The sequence below is a fragment of the Periplaneta americana genome, chromosome 8 (genome assembly GCF_040183065.1).
Source record: "Periplaneta americana isolate PAMFEO1 chromosome 8, P.americana_PAMFEO1_priV1, whole genome shotgun sequence".
Classification (NCBI taxonomy): Eukaryota; Metazoa; Arthropoda; class Insecta; order Blattodea; family Blattidae; genus Periplaneta; species Periplaneta americana.
The window spans coordinates 68,681,318-68,708,538 of NC_091124.1; the positions used below are offsets into that span (position 1 = coordinate 68,681,318).

At 36.3% G+C, this 27,221-nt stretch overlaps 1 protein-coding gene across 13 annotated transcripts in view; it reads left to right on the plus strand.

The window, feature by feature from the left end:
- Pkc53E (Protein C kinase 53E) overlaps positions 1-27,221 on the plus strand; it is a 1,131,865-nt gene that overhangs the window by 641,212 nt on the left and 463,432 nt on the right. For all 13 annotated transcript variants that reach the window (XM_069833060.1, XM_069833059.1, XM_069833063.1 and 10 more), the window contains exon 3: positions 26,608-26,690. In XM_069833060.1, the coding sequence (XP_069689161.1) occupies positions 26,608-26,690 (83 nt within the window). The remainder of the gene's footprint in view (positions 1-26,607; positions 26,691-27,221) is intronic.

Sequence of the window (27,221 nt, forward strand, 5' to 3'; positions counted from 1 at the left end):
ACGGAGTGCGCTCCTATAGTCCCGTCGCTCTAATTTCCGGCAGCCAATCGCGTTGAAGGTTTTTTACATTTAAACGTGTGCGTCTTGTGATTCGCTGAGGAAGACGTTATTCATTTCCTAAGGCTCGATAAATACTTAATATAATCGCCCGCCATTTTGGCTCTTTCGTTGGCGTTCGCAGAAAGCACACGAAGACGTTATTTGCCGCTAAATTATTTGCTGAATTAAAGTGGGTTTGATTTATTATCATAGGACCTACGACATGATAATGTTTAACGGTGTGGCAAATAGATTCCTCGTATGGTAGCTCGGCAACGAAAGAACAAAAATGGCGAACGATACTACCTACCTAGACTTTATAGAGCCTTCACTTCCTAAGACGTAAGCAAAAAGGAGGAGTCACGCCAGGAATAACAGCGTCGCGACTATAATATAATGGCAGTTGACATTGGACATAAAGTCAACATATATGCTTAACTTGGAGTTAGGCCACAAAGGGAAACATTGATGGAGGAGGGTTCGGTCCGGTGCTGTCGATTGAATTCGGCGTAGCTCAGTGGTCAGAGCGCTTGGTACGTAGAACCAAGGACCCGGGTTCGATTCCCGGTTCCGAAGCGGATTTTTATCCTCAAATATTAATTGTCAATATTACAGATATTATTCTGTAGGACAAATTAATAGATCTATAATATTCTCATAGCTGCAGTGCATATGTCTGTACAGATTACTGTGCACTTAACTTCGGAATCCCGGCCAAACAAGTCACTCAACTGAGTGCGCTCCAAATATAATGGCAGTTGACATTGGACATTATTATACGTCAACATATATATGCCTAACTTGGAGTCAGGCCACAAAGGGAAACATTGAAGGAGGAGGGTTCGGTCCGGTGCTGTGGATTGAATTCGGCGTAGCTCAGTGGTCAGAGCGCTTGGTATGTAGAACCAAGGACCCGGGTTCGATCACCGGCGACGGAGCGAATTTTTCTCCTCAAATATTAATTGTAAATATTACAGATATTATCCTGTAGGATAAATTAATAAATCTATAATATTAATTTTATGTGTTTTATGTGAATATTTGAAAATATGTATTTACATTAAAGAAATTCAAAATATGTATTTTTATGTGGAATTAATTTAAAAATATAGGGTACGCTCAGGCGAACTTGTCCGAAACTTAAAACATAGTCTAATTACGAGTTTGTATTACAGTGCAATAGAATCCCATCCCCTACTCATATTACGGGTGCAGAAAAATACTAGGGCCTACTTGGGCTGAAGTGCTTAGGGATATTCCATATCTCGTCCGAAGAGTGCCTCTATACCTCTAGATATAAAGGATCATTTAGAGCCTACAAAAGTCGTCTTGAATAGATATGACGGAATGTAGGAGAAAGTACTACAGCTTGCAGTGACAAATTAAATTCTTTGACAATCATCACCGTCGTCATAATTTATTTCATAGATTTGGTTCCTTGCCCCAAAATGTCAACGCGATAGACCGCTCATTAAAATGGTTTGGAGTGATAGAAACATTAATTGCTTTTAGCTCACATTGCTGTTCCATCAGTGCTGATATCCCTTACAAAACGAGATCGCGCGTAGCTAATGAAATGTTTCTCCCACTCAACTTCTTCTCCTGTCATTGCCATTGTCCTTATAATTGTCATTCAACTTACGTCACGACGGACGACTTGTTTCTAATTTAATTAGCCAGGCTCTGGAAATTTTATGCAGACCTTTTACATTGCTATAAGAACAATATGTAAGGAAATCCATTTCAGCTATTCAATTGTCGCAATTAGAGTGTGTATGCTTTAAGTATTTGTACCTGGTACAAAGCAACTATGAATATGCGTTTCTGTACTGAGCGCTGTTGCCAATAGCGACTGTGGAGCGAAAGAGAGGAAAGAAACCGTTTCTGCCTTTGTTACTCCTTGAACTATTATACATATCACTGCACTGAGTATCCAACGGACAGAATAATAGGTACTGTTATGTTTGGATAGCTTGGCCGGTGCTGCGCGGACATTTGAGTAGGGATAATGTGGAGTGAGTCAGTTTCTCAAAGGAGCAGGTGGGGGTGAAGGAGGAGAACTGCATGCACGCTGACGCAAGTCATAGCTGTGTTGAAAAACATGTCACGTACCTGCACTCCATAGGGGATTACAGGTTTTTCACTCGCTGCGATTCAAACTCTCGTACTTAACGCACTGTAGTCTTCTCTTTTCACTCTTTCACTCGCAATAAAATAAATACATCTTGATTACACAACTTTTAACACTGTATCACTTCGGAATATGTATTATATGACTTTCTGGTGTTAAATTCTATCGTACCTGATTTACATGTTTCGACCTTTTATGGATCATACTCAGAACTGGTCGTTGTTGGTCTTGGCGCCTCTTGTTTTGTTTCCTGTGAGGGTGTGTTCGTGTGGTGTAATGTAGAGTCAAAGAGTGTGTTCTGGAATTGAGTTGTGTGTTGAAAATTTCATTTGGGTGTACTAGAACAATATGAAATATACAGACACACAAAAACACACCCCAATGAAATTCTCAACACACAACTCAATTTCAAAACACACACACTCTTTGACTCTACATTACACCACACGAACACACCCTCACAGGAAACAAAACAAGAGGCGCCAAGACCAACAACGACCAGTTCTGAGGATGACATCGACCTGGTTGGCGAGTTGGTATAGCGCTGGCCTTCTATGCCCAAGGTTGCTGGTTCGATCCCGGGCTAGGTCGATGGCATTTAAGTGTGCTTAAATGCCACAGGCTCATGTCAGTAGATTTACTGGCATGTAAAAGAAAAGAACTCCTGCTGGACAAAATTCCGGCACATCCGGCGATGCTGATATAACCTCTGCAGTTGCGAGCGTCGTTAAATAAAACATAACATCTGAGAATGACCCATAAAAGATCGAAACATGTAAACCAGGTACTATAGAATTTAACACAAGAAAGTCATATAATACATATTCAAAAATAAAATAAACTACAATGTTTTTATTAATTTTATTACAGTACTAATCTTTTTTCAATAGTAGCTATACCGTGTACTTGCACGAGGAAAAGAAGTAAAAGGGAAGAAAGGGAGTTAAATGATCTCTCTTTTTCTCTTTTACGGAGGAGGAACTCGAAGGCTTACACTGCAGCCTTATTGTGCTTGTTCTGTGATTATTTGTAGCGTAGCGGTCGAGCTCTTGTACAGACCCAGAAACAAAATTTGAGCTTGGGCCCGCTCCTTTCACGATCAGACGTGCTAGCAGAACCACACAGCGGCGGACGAGTTAAATGATGCCTTACTATTGTAATGTTAACAAATGTTTCTTAAAAGTATCAACTTTACATGCACTTATAGTTAGAAAAATATATTATTCGTTAGTATTACATTATATGAAGGGTTCAGACTCATAGTGGGCCAAGCGCCATTTACTAAAACCTTAGAAAACAAGGGTTAAAATTAAGTTACAGTGAAACCTGTTCAAGACGTAAGTGACATGATCCTAATTTTTTTTCCGTTGTGGACAGGTTTCCGTGTTATTCAGGTGTGAAGTTAAAATGGAATATTTTATTATTTGCATAAATGAAAAACAAAATGGCATGCCGCAAATTGTAAGAATTACAAAATATTCAGTTTAACACTTCTGACATTAAATCAGCTTCCTGTCACTTATTTAACTGGTGAATGATCTTGATGAAAATCTCATTTCGTGTATAAATTGTATCGTAACTCACTCATTAAGCACTGTAAAGTTTATTAATTACACTAAATTTAATATCTAACACTATAATATAATACTGTACTGTATATCACAGCACATTATTTAATTGGACTAGGAGCCTAGAAGCCTTGAATCCTGGATTATTTAATTTCTTTGCCAGTTCAAGGGTTTTCTTTGCAGAATAGGTCCAGAAATTTGCGTGATCTTTGAAAGGGCAAGAACAATCCACTCCCACAACAGTTCATTTATTTCAATGTAACCAGTTGTTTTCTCTTTCTTTTTATGTCACCATTATTGACCGCAAACCACTCACTCATGATACGGCCTTTATTTTTGAAAGTGTTAAGTTACACCTGAGTTTTCCATTCATAAATTTCAACATTATTTTCCACTCTTCGTTTCTCATTTTCCTCGGTAACTTTTACTTCATCAATTAATGACAGTATACAGGAGTGAAGCATTGAACATCTCTCAAGGGACTCGTCTGCCTAGTCAATAGGGTAATAAAATTTATGACCACCAGGCCAACACACCCTCGCACCCTCAAAAATTTTACAAAGAAAACTTGGTTTTATTTTAGTGACCTACTAGTATTTCGTACATTCCTTGAAAGCACATACTGTTTCAAAATGTAGTTTACATTAAAGTAGTGTGTCCCAAATATTATTTCCGTTTTGAACAGTAGCAGACAGTTTCCGTTTCCGCGTTGGACAGTTTCCGTTTTATTCAGGAAAAATTACACATGATACATATGACTTTCGCAGGGACCAATAAATTGTTCCGAAATAGACAGGATTCCGGATTATTCAGGTTCCGATTTGAACAGGTTTCACTGTATTACCATAATTCAATGGAAACATACAGCAAGTAAAATAAAGTATACACATTAAAACTAAATGATATGTCAATCTTCATTAAATTATGGTATTCACTTAACTTTAATCTTTGCTTTCTCCGTTTCTAATAAATGGCGCATTGCCCACTATGGCTCTGAACTCTTCATATTTAAGCCTACTTAAAAAAGTGATAAAGGATTTCTCGAATCTCTATAATTGAGTGTAACATTTATGATATTCGTGATTGTTACTGTGAGCATGGTTAGGATTTGAAATAAAATTTTGATATTTATTTTTATTTCTGTCTTCATGCTCCCTGCATTTGAATTTAACAATGTGAAGACTTCTCGTTATTTACTTAATAATTCATTCATTTAGAGTTCTGCCCAAGGGCAAACCCAGCTTTCTTCAGTCTTTCTTATTTTATGACTTTCTCTTTGTTTCCTCATATGATCCGTATATCTTAATGTCGTCTATCATCTGATATCTTCTTCTACCCCGAACTCTTCTCCCATTCACCATTCCTTCCAGTGCATCATTCAGTAGACAGTTTCTTCTCAGCCAGTGACCCAAACAATTCCTTTTCCTCTTCCTGATCAGTTTCAGCTCATTCTTTCTTCATCCACTCTTTCCAACACAGCTTCATTTCTTATTATTTCTGTCCACTTCACACATTCCATTCTTCTCCATATCCACATTTCAAATGCTTCTATTCGCTTCTCTTGACTTCGTCGTAATGTCCATGTTTCTGCCCCCTACAGTGCCACACTCCATACAAAGCACTTCACTAGTCTCTTTCTTAGTTCTTTTTCCAGAAGTCCGCAGAAAATGCTCTTTTTTCTGTTAAAAGCTTTTTGACCATTGCTGTCCTCCTTAATATTCTTAAATTATGAGTGGCTAATTTTGTGACTATTTAGTATATTTCTTTCTGCTTTTTGCTTCATATTTTACAAGTAATACGTAAAACAATCTAAAGTCTCGTTTTTAATGCCATAAAATGTTAATTTGGTTATGAAAATACTGTGATCTACACTGGGGGCTTATTGACCTCGATTTTGATTATATGTAATATCTGCTTCATCTGGATTTGAACCCAGATCCGGTCTCTTTCAGTCAGCAGTATGTCGCTTTACCGGTAGAATGAACTTGGCCCGGAATGTTACATGTAATTTGCGCGTAACGCATAAAAACGTGATTTAGATATAGTTTTATGTTGATCTAAACAAACCTTGAAATGATAATTTAGCTGAGATTTATAATGCATTTAATTGGAGGCATTACATCAAAGGGAAGGGAAAATATACGAAGAAAGTCAGATGTGTTCCGAGATACTTTTCTAGATTCCACTCTGAACTCTCCTAAACATTTGGATTAAGTGAGAATCATTAGACCTGGTTGTTTTTACTATTCTTTCGTGAAGGGTAACATAAATAAAGGATAAAAGACAAGAGATTTATCACTCAGAGTTATTTATACCCTTCCCATAGCATCGGCAACATTTTAATCCAGTTTTTGCAGCAGACTTGCTCAGTGGAAAGAAAGTAATGGAAAAGCAATCAAGCAAGATTTACAAGTATAAGGACAAAACGATGACGTAAGATAACAACAACAAAAGAGATACTAATGCGACTCAACATCAGAAATATCTTTCTGAAAGAATGGGACGAGATGGGGTATTGGACGCTTGAATGAAATGGAATATCGATAATTTTGCGCCGGTTTTCATTATTGTTTCCAGATACGGTAAATCAAGTACTATATATACGGAATTTGTATTAATTCTTTCGCATTGTAGTAGAAATCATTTCTAAAGCGTCTAATAAGATTTAACCTTAGCAATATTGAGGTGTAAAAAAGCCTTTCATTTTATCTTTATCAAAACTAATGTGATATTGTAAAACATGGATTTAGATATTTTCGAGGAAATACACGTTTTTAGACTTCTGATAGGCCTACTGAAAGAGTGTTCTTTAGGCTTACCTTCTGTCTGTATTATGTCTGTCTACAGCGATTTCTCCTTAACTGTTAAGGCTGGTTCACAATAAACCGGGAACGGAAACGACAACGAAAACGGAAATAATGTTAAAATAAATGTATTTAAATGTGAGCATTCATAATAGTTAATTGTGAATGTTCACATTTAAATACATTTTAACAATATTTGCGTTCTCGTTCTCGTTGTCCTTTCCGTTCCTGGTTTATTGTGAACCAGCCTTTAGTCAAATTTGTTCGAAATTATTCAGTACCTACAAGTTAATTTATCTGGGAATAATTCATTCATTCATAATGTTCTGCCCAAGGGCAGGTCTTTCACTGCAAACCCAGCATTCTCCAGTCTTTCCTATTTTCTGTCTCCCTCTTTGTATCTTCATATGACCCATATATCTTAATGTCGTTCTATCATCTAATATCTTCTTCTGCCCCGAACTCTTTTCCCGTTCACCATTCCTTTCAGTGCATCCTTCAGAAGGCAGTTTCTTCTCAACCAATTCCTTTTCCTCTTTATGATCAATTTCAGCATTATTTTTTCTTCACCCACTCTTTCCAACACAGCTTCGTTTCTTATTCTGTCTCTCCATTTCACACGCTCCATCCTTCTCCATATCCACATTTCAAATGTTTCTATTTGCTTCTTTTCACTTCGTCGTAATGTCCATGTTTCTGCCCCATACAATTCTACCCTCCACACAAAACCCTTCACTATTCTCTTCCTTAGTTCTTTCTCCAGAGTCCCGCAGATGCTTCTTTTTCTATTAAAAGCTTCTTTTGCCATTGCTAATCTCCTTTTGACTTCTTGACAGCAGCTCATGTTACTGGTTACAGTGCACCCCAAGTATTTGAAGCTGTCCACTTGCTCTACTGCCTCATTTAGAATTCGCAAGTTTACCTTCTTTATTTTTCTTCGTCTTGTTAGCATTTATCTTCATGTACAAACATATAATAATTTTCGCAAAAGTTTATTGGATTTTATGTGAAATCAAATTCGCTTAACTGTGCTCAACAACAAGAATCGTCAGATGATTTTCTTTGTGACTTTTTGTGCCTTTACAAGTAAAATAAACTAATAAATGAATTAGGAGAGTTAATGTCGTCTAAGAGCCGTCTTTCTAATAGAAACGTGTTATTGTATAAAGAACTCTTGAATTGTTTAATAGAAAAATAAAAACCTCTTGCTTCGCATTGTTAAGGGGATTACATTTAGGTATAATGAAAACCTCTGTTACACGCGTACTCACCATTAGCAAAAAAAAATTGATGATTAGAAAAATATATGTTATTTTATCACAATATACTGGGTGGACAATCCTCCGCGCGTCCGCTTCCACTGCTTGCGGGTCTTGGGAGTATCAGACGATAACCTCGATGAACGAGTGTCAGGACGTCTTCAATAAATCTGCCTATAGTTTGTTGCACTTAAAAATAAACATTAATAAACACTTAGAATCTATCTACAGTGTGTCGTGTAAGTTATTACAATCTTTGAATCGAACTTCTATTTGGAATTTGGACACCAGGGAATCTCTCTTGAAATAATCTTCTTACAATACGAGTCTATTGTATACGCACGTACGAATCATATATGAATAATCTTGGGGGAATAGGATAGACCTGCCTGAATTCAGTCATATTAGCATTGTGTCACGTCGCCTAAAGAATACGTGCTTGTCTTTCAATAGTACAACTCATACTGACGCCTGACGCGACCTTCAGCGCGGTGGAAATAGGAGGCTTAGCAGCTGGTTCCGCCGACTAGCCACGAGCCGTGAAAGCGCGGGCGCGCGAAGGATTGTTCACCCAGTATTTGTGACTATTATGTGGGTATATTTGTGCATAATTAATTGCATGTATCTTATTTTTCTTATTTTTAGGGTAATAAGGAATACCTTTCACAAGAAATCCAGAAAACTAAAGTTATCTCCTTATTCTGATTTATTGCAAATTATTTAATTCACGAAACTAAGCAGTACTATAATTATTCGCAGCATGATAAGGGAACTGAATTGTAATTGCCGGAAGAAAGGCGGATAGACCTATACGCCCTTCTTCGGGAAAACGGTTTAAAATGTAGTTAATAATTATAGTAGCGAAATTTTGTTTTGATTGTACTGTACATACCTGCAGGACAGGGCTGCGTGCGTGTATAACATTTCATTTAGGTGCGTTTTAAAATCTTAGATTCGCCATATTGATGTATACGCCCTTTTTCCGGCAAATCCCTCAATTGTAAACAGTAAAAAGTATAATTACAAAGTTAAGGCCCATTCACAATGAAAATTAAACATAACCGTAACATAAACACACAAGTTTGCGCCCAGCCTACCAAATGGGATCATTCACAATGATTCACATAAGCATTGACATAAACATTACCGTAAGACGTTAACATGAAAGTTTGCTAACTCCAAACTTTCATGCTTATGCTTACGTGATTTTCAAACAGAACACAATCGTGGAGCGCTGAAGTATACGACAGAATATGAGGAAATGGCGTCGTTGTTATGTTTCCATGATTACCAAGTATGTCTGCTGTTATGTTTATGTTCCCATCGTGAATGACGGCATGACTTCTTGATTTTACCGTAACGTTTATATTCGTAAGTTAACGCTTACGTTAGGCCTATGTTTAATTTTCATTGCGAATGAGCCTTTAGTGTCACCTTTTTTATATTCAGTTTTTTGTAATGTTGCACGTCTGTCTACACGCCGAATTCAACCACAGTTACGTGCTGTAAAAGTTTCACATCACTGGACCTAGGTTCAATCCCGACCGTACTCTGTAAGATCTATATTGAAAGTACTGTCCTTGCTCCGAGAACTTCAGCTGTTTAATTATTGTATTTAGCTATTTATAAATTAATTATCATCGTTTGAAGTATGAAAATATTTCAGAATTAGACTTTTGGGTTTTCCACCGTGCCCTGAAACTTTGCATGTTCAAGTTCTGTTAAGTTTCAGGATTATATGGAAAACCCAAAGTCTAATTCTGATCACATTCACCGTGAAAGCGTAAAAAGGGGTATGAAAATATTTATTACATCAATTTCGCCCGAGATTTAAATATTTCTGCTTCAACTCTCCGTAAAATTATATGAGTCGGAAAGCACATTGAAACGGTCTCTTCTTGAAGCTCTTTTTGCTTCTCTCATAAGGCATCTAACTTTTCAATGTTTTGTCTGCGGACCCAAATGATGGGTTGCCGTCACTAGTGATTAGGATGGAAGTCTGTTATTAGCAAGCGAGTTTCATACTGCATAGTCTTTAATCAAGTCACGACGGTCCACCCTTGCATTGCTCCATACTTTGACAATGACAATAATGGTTCATGATAGACGAGAGCGCAGAATAAAATGTTTGTTCCTCTGGCTCCGTTTTAACACGGCGTCTGACAATTATGTCAGCACTTACAATTATTAGTTACGTAATAATTAACCCTGTGAATTTATTGTTTTAAGTTTAGGCTACTCGTACGCATGTTATCACCGAAAGGGGCTAGCTTGAGGAAACATTTCCCCGTGAAATTCAGTTTATCCTACATGAATATTCACGTAATTTATAATTTTCAGAATATTAATTCTATGCGTAATTTACAATTCTTATGATAGTCTATCCGTTCTGTATGTAAATGATATAAAATTGTGATATTAATAGTTTCCCATGTCGAGGCAGATTTCATAGTTGCATTGATTTCGACTCGAGATAGCAAAATATAAATATGCCTATACCTTAAAAACAATATACTTTGCATACTTCCTCTCGGTAATCAGTTTGTAATAATATTCTGGGGAAATTCCACAGATCGTTACAGTTTATTCCTACTACAAAAAAGACAAATTAGAATAATAGTGGGTGCCAAATCTAGGGAATCTTGTAGGACCATTTTCAAAAAACTATAAATAATATCCATGGCTTGTCAGTATATTTTTTCATGATTAATCTTCCTCGTATGTAATCGTGAAAAGTTTGTAACTAATTTAACAGTTCATAACATAAATACGCGTCAAAAAATTTACTTTCATACTCCATCGGCAAGTCTATCGTGCTATAAAAAAGGAGTGCGTTATATGGCAGTAAATATTTTTAATAGCCTCCCTATGGATATAAAAAATCAAACTCAAAACATAAGATTATTTAGGGCCAAATTAAAGAAGTGCCTAATTTCTCACGTCTTTATTCTGTAGGTGAATTCATGATATTCAACAACGCTTCATGAATACTTCTGTATTTGTATTAAGTATTGATACTAAAACTTTGTGTTGTACTAGTAGACTATATTGTAAAAACTCTTCTGTATATATTTTAACTAGACTGTAATTATAATTAAGACTTTATATATAGTTTACTCGTTTAATTATTAGGCAGCGGCATTCCTTTTAAGATTTGTAGGTCTTTATTGCATGCACCGATAATAAAATGAAAATGCGACGTTGTCACGTCTCGTTTGTTGCTGCTATATATTAATATAACATGGATATGGGCTAGGCTTAATTGCTCAAAGCATGAGTTAATTTGAAGATTATTTATATTATTTAGATTATTTATTTTAAATTAATTATTTAAAGAACTGTAATATAATTAATTTTCACTGTGAACTAGAACAAGACACACTGCTAAAATTTGAAACTCCTGTTTATACACTCCGCGTGGAGTTATTGGAGCGGCCTTCAAAAGACTTGACGACGACAATGGACAGCGCGACATAATTAAAATTATTGAAACTACAAAGCTTCCGTCCTCTTTGACACCGCTAGCCTACTAATTGAACGTGGCTACTTTACTATTAAGATTTTTTTTTCGTTTGACATGTTCCATATTCTAGCTGTGAAGCGATGTACGAATACCATGGAATGTAAATAAATATAATACAATATAATACTGCTGCTGCTAGTACCACAGTCTAGTATATACAGTCAGGAAGCTCAATACGTAGTAAATATGCATCCATAGGATCGCTAATATCGCCTCATTGCAGACAATACGAACTAGTACCAGCACTGTCTACTGTTCCTAGCACCCTCACAACTCAAGCTTCGTGACTGTATATACTAGACTGTGCTAGTACTACTATTACTATTGCAACACAATTCCAATACGGGTTACCAGCGTGGCAAGGTGATTAATTATAAATTAGGATTTCATTTCTTCATAAAAATTACTTTGTTATACGTACATCGAAATGAAGTGAAAGAATTAAAACCCTGGAATAAAAGTCAAAGTACTATTAAATTAAAGATTACGGAAGGATGTTGAGCCTTGAACGCAGCGCTCATCGCTATGTCTGGCCTCACATTGTTCAAGTATATTGTTATTCGTCTTTTTGTAACAGTGAAAATAAATCAGAATGATATACATAGGTCCGCAGAATTTACATTTAGATTGTGGTATAGCGGCACGAAATTAATTTGAAACGTGTTTTTGAGTCCTATTGTATAAATTAATTTAGTAACCCTTCAGCGGAGATACAACTCTTCGCACGAAATGTGTAGGCATGTAACGTGTCACCCTGATCACTAAGAAACACGGTACTGAAGAACTGTAAAACATAATTTGTAGCACTCATCTTATGAGGAAGTTATTGCAATTTAAAATATTTAAAGGATACAATATCCTAGGGGAACAATTATTACGTTTTAATCACTTAGATTTCACTAGGACTTATTCCATACGTTCTGAAAGAAAGTCACAGTTTTCAGAAATTTGATCTTTTAAAGCCTTCCATTTCCTTCTTGTGAGAATTTTGATTCAATGTTAGACGTTCACAAGAAGCGATATCCCTTGTCATGTACTCGGCAAGACGCGAGATAATCATTCAAAACATAACAGTACAAACACAAACCAAAAAACAAGGAACTCAGCCTACAGTATGTCCGAGAGAAAAAATTATATGTCAGTGTTGGGAATACAATTCCAGTCTTGCTGATTACTGACGAGTAATACACTTAAAATCTCATTGTAAGTCACTAATGTCTTTTAACATTTATTTCACTTTATTTAATAATTAAATATCTGCACGATTCTTTTACAGAAATGAAGGGTTCAGAGGCATAGTGGGCCAATCGCCATTTATTAAAAACGAAGAAAGCAAGGGGTAAAGTTAAGTGAATACCATAGTTTAATGAAGATTGACATATCATTTAGTTTTAATGTGTATACTTTATATTACTTGCTATATGTTTCCAATAAATTATGGTGTTAATTTAATTTTAACCCTTGTTTTCTACGGTTTTAGTAAATGGCGCTTGGCCCACTATGGTTCTGAACCTTTCAAATATTCTAAAGAACTTATAGCAACAATATAGTCTAGAATCTTTTACCAATTCCTTCAGAAAATATTTTTTTCTTAATCAACAATTTCAGAAAATGTAATATTGAAGGTAACGATTAAGAGAAAAAAAAATCTTGAAGGAATAAGTAAAAGATTCTAGACTATGTTGGTGGTATAGTTATTTCAAACATTTCAGTTAGAGAATGATGCAAATATTTATTTAATTGCATATTTTATTATGTACGGTTATTACGGTTGTTATGCTTTACGGTTGTTAAAAAAATTACGCAAATTTGATATTTTTACAGGTAACACTGAACAACAAGAATTTTTCTCCGACTTAAAATAGTATGTCCCTTATGGTTTGGTGTGCGCTGAATCCGAAAATGCATCTCTTTTCTTCGTATCACGTAAGGGTTTTATGATATACTATGATTTCACTTTTCGATAAGCGCTCTTCCAGGGAACATCTGGCGCGGGTTGGGGGTTGTAAACCAAAACGAAAGCTAATGCATTTTATGAGTTTATGACTTATTGCCGGTTTCTTATGGTTGTTGACATGTTCTTTTGTACTTCTAATAAATAAACAGCTATAAGTCCCTTCTATTCAGTAAATTTCAGAACAGTTCAAAGTGAGGTCTATGCAATGAACAAACAAGGGTGTGGTTTTCAGTATTTAAAAGAAAAGTTTACCAATTTGTGTGAAGACAAATTAAAAGAGGGCATTTTCATCGGTCCACAAATTCACAAAGTTTTGGCTGACTCTTTGTTTGAGGAAAAACTTTCCGTTACATAAAAAATGGTATAGCGCCCTTTCAAAGATGTTTACTCATATTTCCTTGGAAATTCTAGGGCAGACAACTACATCGAATTTATGGAAACCATGTTAAGTGCATATGAGAAAATGGGGCGTAATATGTCTTTCAAAATACACTTTTTACGTTCTCATTTGGATTTCTTTCATCCTAAACTTGGATCGGTAAGCGACGACATGGGGAAAGATTTCATCAACAAATATCTGAAATGGAAAGGCTATATAAAGGAAGATCATTATCCAGCATGCTTGCAGACAATTGTTGTTCCTTATAAAAGACAGTCCCGGGTCTAGCTATAAACGGAAATCATCCAGAAAATCTTTTTAAATGTTAAGTTCCAATTTCGAGATTTTTCTCATTCTATATATGAAATATTTTTATTGTCGTTGTGTGTTTTGTATTTTAAACTATGTAACATCATTTTTGTATCCAGTATACATTTTTCAAGTATTATGAGGCATTTTTAATCCCTAGTCTGTTGTAATTTTATCAGTAGCAGTAAAAAAAATAATAAAAACAAAGTTTTTTCATAAAAAAATTCAATTCACTTTCCCCGGAAAATGGTACGTGATGGGGCAATTTGGATTTTAAATTAAGATTTAGGGCACACATATTAGTAATATCCACCTATTTTTATTTCGAAGCAAGAAGCAAGACAAAAAGTAAAAATTTGTTGTTCAGTGTGGCTGTTTCAATATTCTGAATAGTCTTATAAAGTGTAATGTATGTATGTAAAGCATGAAAAGTTTTGTTCATTTAGATTTTATAGTAGGTGAGATAATTATAAAAAAATTAATTTCACTAAATTTTTGCAGGCCAATGGTGTACCTCCCTCCTTAAGAGAACACAAATTTTTCACAGCGGCAGGTTTAAAACAGTAGTTTATATTCAAGATTATATTCTAATTTCATAATTAAACTCCACCCTGAATTTTCAACACTTTCGGTTTTTAATTTCAGTAAAGGAAATAAACATCTATTTATCGGTGATAGGCCTACTTAAATTGATATTGTGCATAAAGTTTTTTTTTTTTCATATTCTTATTTTTTCTTTGTTTTGTGTATGTATCTATATAATATCTGTGTGCATTAGTATTTGTATTTCTATATTATAATGGAAATACACACGAACACAAATTTTGCTCATGATTTTTTATGCTTTGTACAATTAATTTAGTGTAAATAAATATCAAATTTCTTGCGACATCACTATAAGTTTTCCTTGTACAGTACTTAAAGTGCTGGATGAGTGAAAATTAAAGTTAGGCAAGAAAGGTCAAATATTTGAAGTAGGTCTAAAGCAATTGAAATTCTGAATGCGGCGTATACCCGTTTATTAAAACACCACCTTAGGCGCCGAAACGTTTTCAATGGAATTTCACATAGGCCTACACAACATGGATCCTACATATTTGGACGTTTGTGGATGTAGGTTCCCCCTAAAAGTTCTCAGAATTTCGTCGAATATTTTCATACTCCCTGTGGGTGATGCCGGTCTATAACGATCGATGTCGTCTTCCGGTTCCCAATTTCCACTCTTGACGGTCGTTTCATAAATCTTGTTCCATTCCTCTTACCGCTGCAGCAGCGTTCACACTCTACTGCCAACTCCTGGGTCTTTCGCTTCGTCTTTTCTCGGATTGTTAATGACAGGCTCCCCTGCCCCTTCCATCTAACGTGGTTTACCATTTGAGTTGACGGTGTTCTGTTTCCTACGCCGTATGAGCGTTATCTCCTTCCTCATTATTGTCTGTATTTGCTCATTAGGCATTCTTTGTAGTAGTGATATTCTGGCTTCTCTTGTAAAAGTCCATTTCTTTGGCTTTTGTACTCTGTTCGGTTGTTTTATTACTTCAGTTCATAACCATATAGAATTCCTCTAATTATGGAGTTCATCATGCGTAACTTTGTTTCAGTGATGCATTAACTCCAGATCGCAAGGCTACTAATTGCTTTTCGGATCTGAGTATTTTCGCTCCTCATTTTCAGATCATGCGTTTCTTCAACTCTCAGCATAAATTTATAGTATATTATTGTGATTGCAGATAATTAATTGCATGATTCTCTACCTCACGAATTCGCTTTGTTCTCAGTGTAACTTCATTACATTTTCTGTAATTATAGTTATGTTTAAGCCCTATATTTTATATTTCTCTTTCAGTTTTTGTACCTTAAATTCTGCTCAATTTTAATCTAGAATTTACATAAAACTCGTTCGTAAATGCTGTCCATAGGCGGAGTTATTGGGGAGCATGGGGGGAGGGGAACTCTTTCTTCTTTTTTTATCATTAGAAAATATTGAATTCAAAAGATTTTTCTTGTTTTTGTTTATGATTAAGTTTCTGTGCTTAAATTGACAATTGCGAATTATTGTCTTCAAACCATGATCTGGACAATAATATTTATTTTAAATTTCTGAACGTATAAGAATTTTTATATCTCATCTGAGGAATGAAAGCATTATAAGGTTTTTTGTAACAGCCAGTACTGATGTGTTAGAACTCTGCAGGTGTTCAGGCAGCCACTTGAAATATGAATAACATAGGTCTACTGCACAATGCAGAAAAAATAAAAGTGATGCCGGTTAAACTTAAAGATGAGATTAAATAAAATAATTAGAATTCAAATTTCATATCTTGCTTTTTTAAATAAATAGATAAAGTAAATGTAAAATTGATCCACCGCTGTAGAGTAATGGTTAGCTTGTCTGGCCATGAAACGAGCAGTTCGGACAAGTTACTTAGTTGGGGTTTTTCAGGGTTTTTTCCTCAACCAATTGAAGCAGAATTGCTGGGTAATTTTCGATGTTGAACCTCGGACTCATTTCACCATACTTAATTCATATATCATCATCCATACAATAGCCCGGGTTAAGTTCACTGTGTGGCGTGCTATATTTGTACAAGAGCGCAGCCGTTCGGAGTGGTAAGCACAATAAGCCTCAGGCTGCAGTGCAAACCTTCAAGTCCCTCTTTCTTACAAGAGGAAAAAAAAAGTAAAATTGTCTGTATATTTTGTTACAATTTTACTTTATTTTATAATACCTTTATTAAATGATCATATTCTGATATATTGTACCAAAGTCAAGCTATAATGGGGGGAGAAGATAAATGTTATCCCCCAGAATCTCATTATATAGGGATTCTGTGGATTTGCCTTGCCCCCCAAGGAAACGGTTCTCTCTCCGCCTATGATGCTGTCCAACAACAGCACCGGAGAAAGAATAATAGCCTATCGATATTCCCTGCTATTCTGAGTGATCTAGACCATCGGCCTGCCACTCAGGCAATAGGAGTTCGAATTCCGGTCAGGCCTATGATTTTTCATTGAAAAATTCATAGTGACACCTGTAGAGATCTAGGTCGGAGTCGGTTTTTTTTTTCTCGGATTTCTCGCGTTTCCCGTTGTGTTTACGCTTCGGACAACGCTCTTTCTTATATCGTCCGTTCAGTACGATTATTTAATTCTGAAAGTCGCCGGCAATGTGCGCCTGGGTCAGGCGAGTCCATTTAGTTACGCCAAGGGGTGTTTGGATTAGTCCCTTGTCTTCAGAGCGATCGGATGTCATGCGTGCTGTAGAGCGGTATGTTTCCAGTACAGTTAAGCTGTACTGCATTTCTTTACTGACCGCTTGCCCTTATCTCTACTTCAGAGCTCTCCCCACTACTCATATTACTTCCCCCCTTTCGCATCTTCGAGCTGTCAGGACTAAATAATCGGTCTGTACTAATTTAACAAACTGCTTGAATTGTTGTGTAACTCATGAAAAATATTTCGAAACTTACGTAAAGACAACTCGTGCCACTTCTTCAGCAGATACCTTTCAGCGAGGAAAATGCGTTGTTGTAGGATTTGTGTATCTAACTGTAATTTAAAAGTCTTCCTCAATAAAGTTCAGACAACTTATTCATGGAGACTTACAATGTAAAGTATAAGCAGAATTGTGTTGTCGGCTTAGTGCAATAATAAGCAAAACAGACGCCCTTATCCTGTGCCGAGCTTAGAAGAAACAACTAAGCGGGAAAATCCAATGCGCTGTCCGTCGAAAACCAACTTCATGGCTCGGTAAGAATATCGGTAACTTAGTTTTGATTCACTCTGTAGGTCAGTTATAATAGGTAAACATTCTGGTAAATTCTTTTAACTTTTAAATGTTCGTTATAAAGACAAATTTTGTTTTAAATCGTGAAAATGTTCGTTATAAAGACAAATTTTGTTTTAAATAGTGATCCATATGTTCATAGAATATTTGAAGATGTTGTTTAACCGGAAGCAATACTTACCAGATTCTATACCTGATTACAGGAAACAATTATTTATTGTCTGAGCACAGTGAAAAATTGTTTCCTTTATTTGCGTATAACTGGCCTTCCTGTTATTATCGGATTCACTCGCTACTGTTGGATTCGGATTAATATTAGTGTTATCTATAGAATCAGCAGCGAGATCATATCTTTTCTGTCACTTATTCGTTGGAAGCCTTTTCCTATAAGGCTGTTTAATGAACACATTTTAAAAAGCTTAAAAAGCAAGTCATATTGTTTTGTTGGTCGGTCGCCAGCCAGAAAATTTACGCGCAAGAATAATCACGGCTGGTTCATACCTGTATCAATTTTTTGTCGTTATTAGGCATGATGACGTAACGTAAGTGAAATAATCGTAGTCAGGATAATTGTGATAGTTTTTTTCCGCAAAAATGAATTGTTTCTCTGCAAAACTTTTATTTTTTCGGAAATTTGTGGGATATTCGCTATTACCATGTAACATAAGCAACATATTCACACAGGATACCATTTTTCTCTTTGACCCATAACTTAACTAAATTGTTGTTAATTAGAAATCTGTGGTTAATGATGTTGTTGGTATAGATGATATAATTGGATTGGGGACGGAGGCTAGAACAGAACTCCGCTTACTTAGGCCGCTAGTAGACTGTGGGTTCATTGTGCTGCCTCCCAATTCGTACGTGGGCAGAAGAGACTGATACATTTTACATGGAGCCCTTTACTAAGGACGGGGTGGATTTTATGTGCCGTCCAAAACCTACGACACTCTTTACTTTCTTTCCGGAGGAGGCCATCCTAAGTACAGTGTTACTATAAATATGATCTTTCCGAATACAAACTTGAATATCTATCGTTAGGAGACACTTATAAACATGATATTGATATCAATGGAAAGAAAAACTCAAAAATTTTTTGTTATGTTGGTGAACCTGTTGCATATTTATTAATTTCGTTGCTAGGAAACGATATAACAGAGAAATGGCTGCAAACGAAGACAGGAGGGCATTTTTTGTGCTAGATTTTCACACATCCCAGTCTGTTGTTAATGTACAACGCAATTTTAGAAGAAAATTTGGTCTTGACCCACCCAGTGGGCCCAGTATCCGTAAGTGGTACGCTGACTCCAAAACGAGGGGATGCATCTGTAAGCGGAAGTCAACCGGTCGTCCATCAGTAAGTGAGGCAAATGTGGAGCGTGTGAGAGAGAGTTTCACACGAAGTCCATAGAAATCCACCGTAAAAGCCAGCAGAGAATTAAACATTCCCGAACAAACTGTATGAAAGATTTTACTGAAACGTTTGAAGTTCCATCCATACCGTCTGCAATTATTGCAGGCTCAGAAACCAGACGACAAAGCCAAGCGACAGTTTTTCTGTGAGCAGATGCAACTCAGAATGGAAACTGAGGTTTCATCGAATCATTGGTGTTTAGTGACGAAGCCACTTTCCATCTGTCAGGAAAAGTACACAAACACAATGTCAGGATATGGGCTTTGGAAAATCCTAACAGTTACGTGGAACATGTACGCGACTCCCACAAAGTGAACGTGTTTTGTGCTATAAGCCGTGAAAAGGTGTATGACCTTTCTTTTTTGTCGAGGCGACAGTCGCAGGTAATTCGTACCTAGACATGTTACAGTTATGGCTTCCACAACTGGAACAGGACATCGAAGGTCTCATTTTTCAGCAGGATGGGGCACCACCCCATTACCACTTAGATGTCAGAAACGAACTGAATAAACGACTTCCAAGGAGATGGATTGGACGTGCTGGCCGTGAAGATTTAGAATGTTTGCATTGGCCTCTACGTTCCCCCGACCTCACTCCTTGTGATTTTTTTCTGTGGGGTTTTATAAAACAACAAGTGTATCAGCCACCATTACCACCTATCATTGAGGATCTTCGTGTCCGTATCACAGAGGCCATTGCACTGGTGGATGGTCCAATGCTACAACGTGTATGGCGGGAAATTGACTCAAACTTGATGTGTGTCTTGTGACACAAGGAGATCACATTGAGCACATGTGACTTACTTACGGTTATGAACCAAATGTTTCTCTTTCTGTTTCATGTTTTCCAGTGAAAAAATTAAAAAATTGTTGGAGTTTCTGTTTCTGTTGATACCAATTTCATGTTTTCTAATTTTTGCTGATTTAAGAGTAGCACATGTGATTTATAGAATGGATAACAAAAAATATTTGAGTTTCTCTTTCCATTGATACCAATATCATGTTTCTAAGTGTCTCCTAACGATAGTTATTCAAGATTGTAATCGGAAAGATTGTTTATAGTAACACTATATTTCAGCCGTGACGAGAACGTGACTCGCGATACATTGTGGCTCGCAGTGATAGCTGTGCATTTCGCTTGCTTCCAACCTCCGCAAACCCCCACCCTCTCGCTCACTGGAGTCAAACTCCGTTCCATTTGTATTTGTCTCTGACCTGCGAGTGGCATATGTCTCTCTCGAAACCATGTACGAAAGTTCCAAGAAGGATGGGAGGACGCATTTTTTTTGCTATCAACATTATGAAAATTTTAAATGTATGATTTGTTCACAAGTATTACGAGGAAAACGGTTGTATAACATAAAACGGCATTATACTACATGTTACTCATGAAACATTAAAATGTTAAGTGTTATTCTTGTTGTTATCATCATCATCCATCATCATCATCATCATCATCATCATCATCATCATCATCATCATCATCATCTCTGTATGTCGACCCTTTTTCAGCAGATGTACGAATAATGCGGTTAGCTCTTCAATTTGAACTCACTGATTTACTATGTGATGTCAAATGAAAGCTAGATGTAAGGACTTGACAAATGTTGAACTTTCAAATCTTTGCCAAAAAATAAATATCCGAAGCTTCGTTCTTTCGCTTGCTCTGTTGAAGCCATGTTCGCTACAACTTACGTTTGTGAAAAATTATTTTCAATTAAAATAGTAAAAACCAAATTTAGATCACGACTGACAGAAAAATACCTTCGTGATCAACTACGACTGGCAGTAAGTGACATAATTCCTGATTTTGAAACTTTGTCGCAGAGACATTCTGAAGACAATGAATTTTAGGTTGTGATATTGTTAATTTCTTTCTTCGTTACACATACTAAACATTAGTTTGTAGTCTTGTACTGTATAACATTATATTTAAGTGCTTGACGTAAGGAAAATGAAAATCCGTTAATAAGTCAGACAGTTGCTTCACTTCCCCTTCGGGTGTCCGCCTCCCTCCATAGGTGCTATGCACGTTGCAGGTTATACATTTTCGCCACCGCTGCTGTATTTTGTCACCTTTTAAATTTCATCATCCTCTATTGGGTTTGAACCCGGGACCCTGGGGTGAAACTGTTAGCATGGTGGCTGCTATACCAAGGAGAACTACCATGGCACTGTGGTAGCAACTTTTTCTCTTTCATGACTCCGCGTCGCGCCGAGCCGTTGCGATAAGTTGAGACTAGCACGACACGCCCGCAGCCGTTCCACAGCCAATACTCAAACTGCAGCTGACGTTGTGTGCAATTATTTCTCAGCCAACTTTCGGCCGCGTTTCCCGATGGGGCCGCAGGGCGGATTGCTTCCGAAATTATTTCCTGCAAAATTGATGACAAACTTTTGGAAAGTTGGACTGAGTCAATGGGGATATTGTTGACACGTTGTTGCAACTACCGAAAAGTTTCACATTATCTGGCCAATACGAGAACTTGAAATTTGGCCTCTTTAGAACGTTTTTGTCATAATTTATTCAAATCACAAGCAAGTACTTCGTCCTTAAATTTCCTCCAATTTTGGAAAATGGGAATCAATATTCTGACGTAACTTTGTTTCCAGCACCCTTAAATCACCTCCTCAAAGCTAGTGGACATGTAACCCTCTCCGATAGCTCAGTATTAAAACGCAGACTCCGATTCTGTCCCAAGTATGATAGTCTACTTTTGATTGATAACATCAGAATGTAAGGATATTCCCGTAAATATTTCGTTTGCCTCATCCACAGATTTCAAATCATCCTAGAGCAATAGTCAGGATTTTATGTAATTACCAGAGACCGGAACTTTGGCAGAATGCCTTTTTAAATATATTAAATCCATCTTCATTTTGAAAGTAAATCTGTACGAATTATACCTTTGTGATTCAAACGTCACAGTTTTATGTTGCCCTCTTCTGCCTTTTTAATATAGATGCCTAATTTACAAAATAAATGCTTTTTTTGCCTTTATTTGATTATTTATCTGTTATTTATTAATTTATTATTAAAAATTGCCTACAGGTATATTTTAATTTATTTCTATAACCGCTACAATGAAAGTGACTTCACCGAATGTATATTATTGTCTTTCAGTCAGTTCATATTCTCTTTGCAACAATGAGTGCTGCCGTGAAAAAATGTATAACAGTAAGCATTTTAATTATCGCTTGTGTTTATTTGACAAGGTAACAATGAGTGCTGGTCTAACGTTATTTTTAGCCGGTTATTTTTCTTTTAGTTTTCATTGCGACGTTGTTCTAGTTAGCTAAATATTATTTCATATCGCAACATATCGGTACAACTAAACACACAAATGTACTTTCCAAGGCTACTGGGAAGAAGATTTCTTTGCTTCCAACTGGCTACGGCTTAACGAACGTAGAAATTTTCATTCACTTGTTCTCCTTCACACCTCTTCACCTACCTACTTTGCCTCCCGTTTCAGTTACGTGTCATCATATCATAATCTCTTCACACGCACGCAAAATAGCCGCATACTAGCCATACCAGCACATAAGACATCATCGTATTCATCATCATACACAAGCTCGCTCTCGCGCTTGTAGAATACCCTACCCAGTGACATCAGAGACTGTCGGAATTTAGTAGAGTTCAAAAGCAAACTCATTAAGCATTTTCTTACTGCGTAGAGTAGGTTTAATTTTTACTTAATTAATAAAATAATGTTGCTTTCTTCTTAACTTTTACAATAAACTGTCTAGCCTTTTATTAATCAGTTAATCTTTTAGTGCCTTGATTTTTATTATATTTGTAAATTTAATATTAATTGTAATTGTATTCTTAATATTGTAGGTGTAATCCCCTGGTAGAGGGGAAGAGAAGGCCTGATGGCCTTATCTCTACCAGGTTAAATAAATAAATAAATAAATAAAATAATTGCAACATCGAATCGAAAATCTCAATTTGCATTAGACTTGTGTAAAGATTTTCTTGCTGCCGAAATCCCTTTGTGGAAAGTGCAAGGTTGTGGGTGTAGTGCAAGGTTTTTGTAATTGCCTTTTATTGCGTATTTTAGCTATTTATAATGCCTTTTTGGCTGCCTATTTTAGCTATTTATGATAGCTTTTTGGCTGCCTATTTTAATGATTCATAATGCCTAAACTTCCGGTCTCTGGTAATTACATATTCTATTCCTATATACCATATGTAGCTAAGAGGAAAACAAAAATGTCGGTGAGTAACATTAAAACGTTTGTTTTTACATATTGTGATATATGTATGTATGTATGTATGTATGTATGTATGTATGTATGTATGTATGTATTTATTTACACTGCAAGTGGGCAAGCACCCGGTGGCAGTGGTATACACAATATAAACAATACACAATAAAATTTACAATACACAATACAATTATACTTTACACAATACAATTATAAATACACAATACAATTTAACACAATAATTACAATTAATAATAAAACATAAATAAAATACCTAATTTTACAATGCAACCTACATATGTATAGACCCTACATAAGTTTCAATAGTCTTTCACTTTACTCTCATCTCACTCACTGTAGTGGCACTATGACGCATTTCACTGACACTTTAGGACACATTTCACTGACACTGTATAACACGTTTCACTGACACTATAGAACACATTTCATTGACGCTATAAATTATCACTGATCGGAACTATTCACTGCACTGTAAAACCATAACTTCACTGAATCACCTCGCTTCACTGATACAACAGTTCAAATAAGTCAAATAATTACACCCTTATGCATACTTATAAACAGTACTACATTTAAACTAAACATTTCCAGTCCAAGGCCTCTTACACGCTATTTTTAAATAATTTACAATTCAAACCAAGGAAATAACTCGTCAGGCTAAATAAATACGTCACCCTAAAAGATTAAATGTTAAATGTCACCTTAATTTTAATTTTCACTTTATACACACTTTATATATATATTTATATATATATATATATATATATATATATATATATATATATATATATATATACATACACACACACACACGCACAACACGACTAGAGGTGGACACTTTTCGTCGTTGAAGTTCTCTAATTCGCAGCGCTTGTATTAATTTTAGTCTTAATAATGATTGAAAACAGCTAAAGTAATAAATAAACGGAGACGGATGGACTGATTATTATAGCCTATTGATTCATACTATGCGTTTAAGGAAATAAACATTCCTTTCTAATACGCGAATCTCTGAAGGTAGTTAATGGCTCTCAGCTAGAGTAATGGGTTCTATGAATATTACGACTGCCTGTGAGGGTTCGATCCCCGGTTCTTCTTTTCGTACTGCTTAATTTCAAACTTCGATTCCAGGTGATTCTAGAACGTTCTAGTTAAAACTACTTTAATACCACCCACATGTCTGGGCTGATATTTGGGCTGTGTAAACAGAAATGAACGGCTTACATTAGACACTTCGTACATAAAAAAAATACTAATTAGCTTTAGTAACAATTAGTCAGAAATTGGTAACAGAATTCTGTAAATAACTATAATTTAAAAACGAGAAGTATTAATTGTTATTAGTGAGGTGGCAATCATTTGAATTGTCTTAAGCTATATACAGCTCCTTCCAAAAGTTTAAGGACACCCCTTCAAAAGTGATGTTTCACGCCGGTCCTTATACTTATGTGAAACCCCTGATGTTTATACAGGGACCAAATGCCTGTGAAAAGTAAAGTTTTTACTGCAAACCCAATCTGTCTGTATTTCAAATTGTGGATTATATAATAATTTGTCTGTTATGAAACTTATTGAAAAATTACATATTTTGTAGGGAAAAAATGGAGAAAGAATGGGTTGATATAAATCAGTCAATTTTGAAATGGAGTTAGGTATTATCTCCTGTCATTCTTCTACATCCTAATAATCTGCCACTTCACGTCCACACTCATTGAATTTCGATCTATTTTCATTTTTTTTTTTCAAGGAAAAGTAATCTAACCTTCCCACACTTGTAGCAAACTTCATGGCTGATTACTAAAAATGGAGGGAATAAGCTGATTGATCAATGTTACCAACTCCCAAGATGTGAATGACAGTGGAGGATCTGGGTTCATTTGCCGCGAATTTAAAGCTCAAGAGAATTTTAGAAAATGGCAATTTTTCCTAAAGATAAACAAAAACAATTTAGAATACAATGCCTGTACGATTGCACAAGAAGTCTTTCAGATATGTTTAACTCTGTCCCAAAATTCACTGATCTAAGTCAACCCATTCTGGAGTAATTAATATTTTACCTACAAAATATGTAATTTTTCAGTAAGTTTTCAAAAGAGAAAAACTGTTATATAATCCACAGTTTGGAAGATAGACAGATTGGGTTTGCGATTGAAACTTGACTTTTCACAGGCATTTTGTCCCTCTATAAACATCAGGGGTTTCACATAAGTACCTAACAGGAGTGAAACATCACTTATGGAAGGGTGTCCTTAAACTTTTGGTAGGAACTATAGGCCAATGCTTGCGTTCTGATTTGTCTGCACAAGTATTTAGCATTCTGATCTGCCGATGAAATATGAATCTCATCAATCGGATGTAAAGGAAGACAAGCAGTGGGGAGTAGGAAGAAAAATACAGACTTCTTAAAGTCAAAAATAACATTTTTTTTTTCTTTTGGAAACAAAACTGAGAATTTACTGGGTATTTACAACACGTGTAGCGGAGAGTTGGGTAGTATCGGACATCGGGTAATATCGAACAGTGAGTTTCTTTCATCTACAACCAGATGATAGTACCTGAATGACATGGTTACGTTTCTGTGATGTCGCATACAGTTACGTAACCATGTCATTCAGGTACTACTATCTGTGGTAGATGAAAGAAACACACTGTCCGATATTACCCGATGTCCGATATTATCCGATGTCCGATATTACCCGATGTCCGATACTACCCAAATCTCCCCTATGTGAAAATTCAAAATGGTCTTCAGTTTCTCATTGCACAGTTTTTCTGTAGGTTCATATAAAAGCCAAAAATTGCTCAGAATTCTGGCAGTTTCTTCAAATCCTCAAAATTTCCCTCTTCTTTACAGAAGTTCCCCAGTTTGAGAAAATTTCCACAAATCTCGCATTACTAAGCCTGCTGGATTGTTATTGGGAGCGCGAATTGACCTGGGCTCAGGCTGAAGGCCCGAGTCACCAGTGACCAAGTTTGGCATCATTGGCTTGTTACGTAATCCTGAGGACCTTAATATTGTAAATCTTGCTTTTATGTATCGGGAACTAGGACATACAGCTTCCACTTTTTTTAAGACACTGTACATAGTGGAAGTTATGTTTAAATGGCAAACTGAGTTAATTGAAGTGTTTGTTTTTAACTTGCCTGCACTCCAGGTAGGTACGTAATTAAACTAATGAGATACTGTATGTGTTTGTTGCAGTGTGCAGTTTCGTGGTGCACAAGCGCTGCCACGAGTACGTCTCCTTCACATGCCCCGGCGCCGACAAAGGGGCCGACTCAGATGTGAGTACAATAAAACACTTTGTTCAGCTAGAGAAAACGATGTATAACGTGACAGTTTCGTGGCTGCAACTTGCCATATGTGTATACCGTCTTTTTCTCTACCTGACTTCACATTTTTTTATATCTCTTTAAGATAGGAGTGGAAGTTAGATTTATCCGGTTGATGTGTCTGGTTACAGAATTAACATTTTCCTGTCCACAGTGGAATAGCTGGTTCCAGCTCCTTATTGCGTTGAAATAAGAGAAGGGCCGTCAGGCCATTTCTCATACAAAGTGGCATCGGATCTCACTGAGCGGTCGTATAAACGTCACTTTGCCGTAATTCGTGAATCCCAGACCGCACTGTGGGCTGAGCAACATGGCGTAGCAGCTTCCATCTACGTCAAATGGCTGCGTGTTCAACTCGACAAGCTTTTATTCTTCCCGTTTATGCCCCAACCACTACTGTTGTACTCTCTTATGTTACCCTACTCCTTCCCATATACTATACATTAACTTCTTGCTTACGAGTAGGCCTACATATCCTCTCTT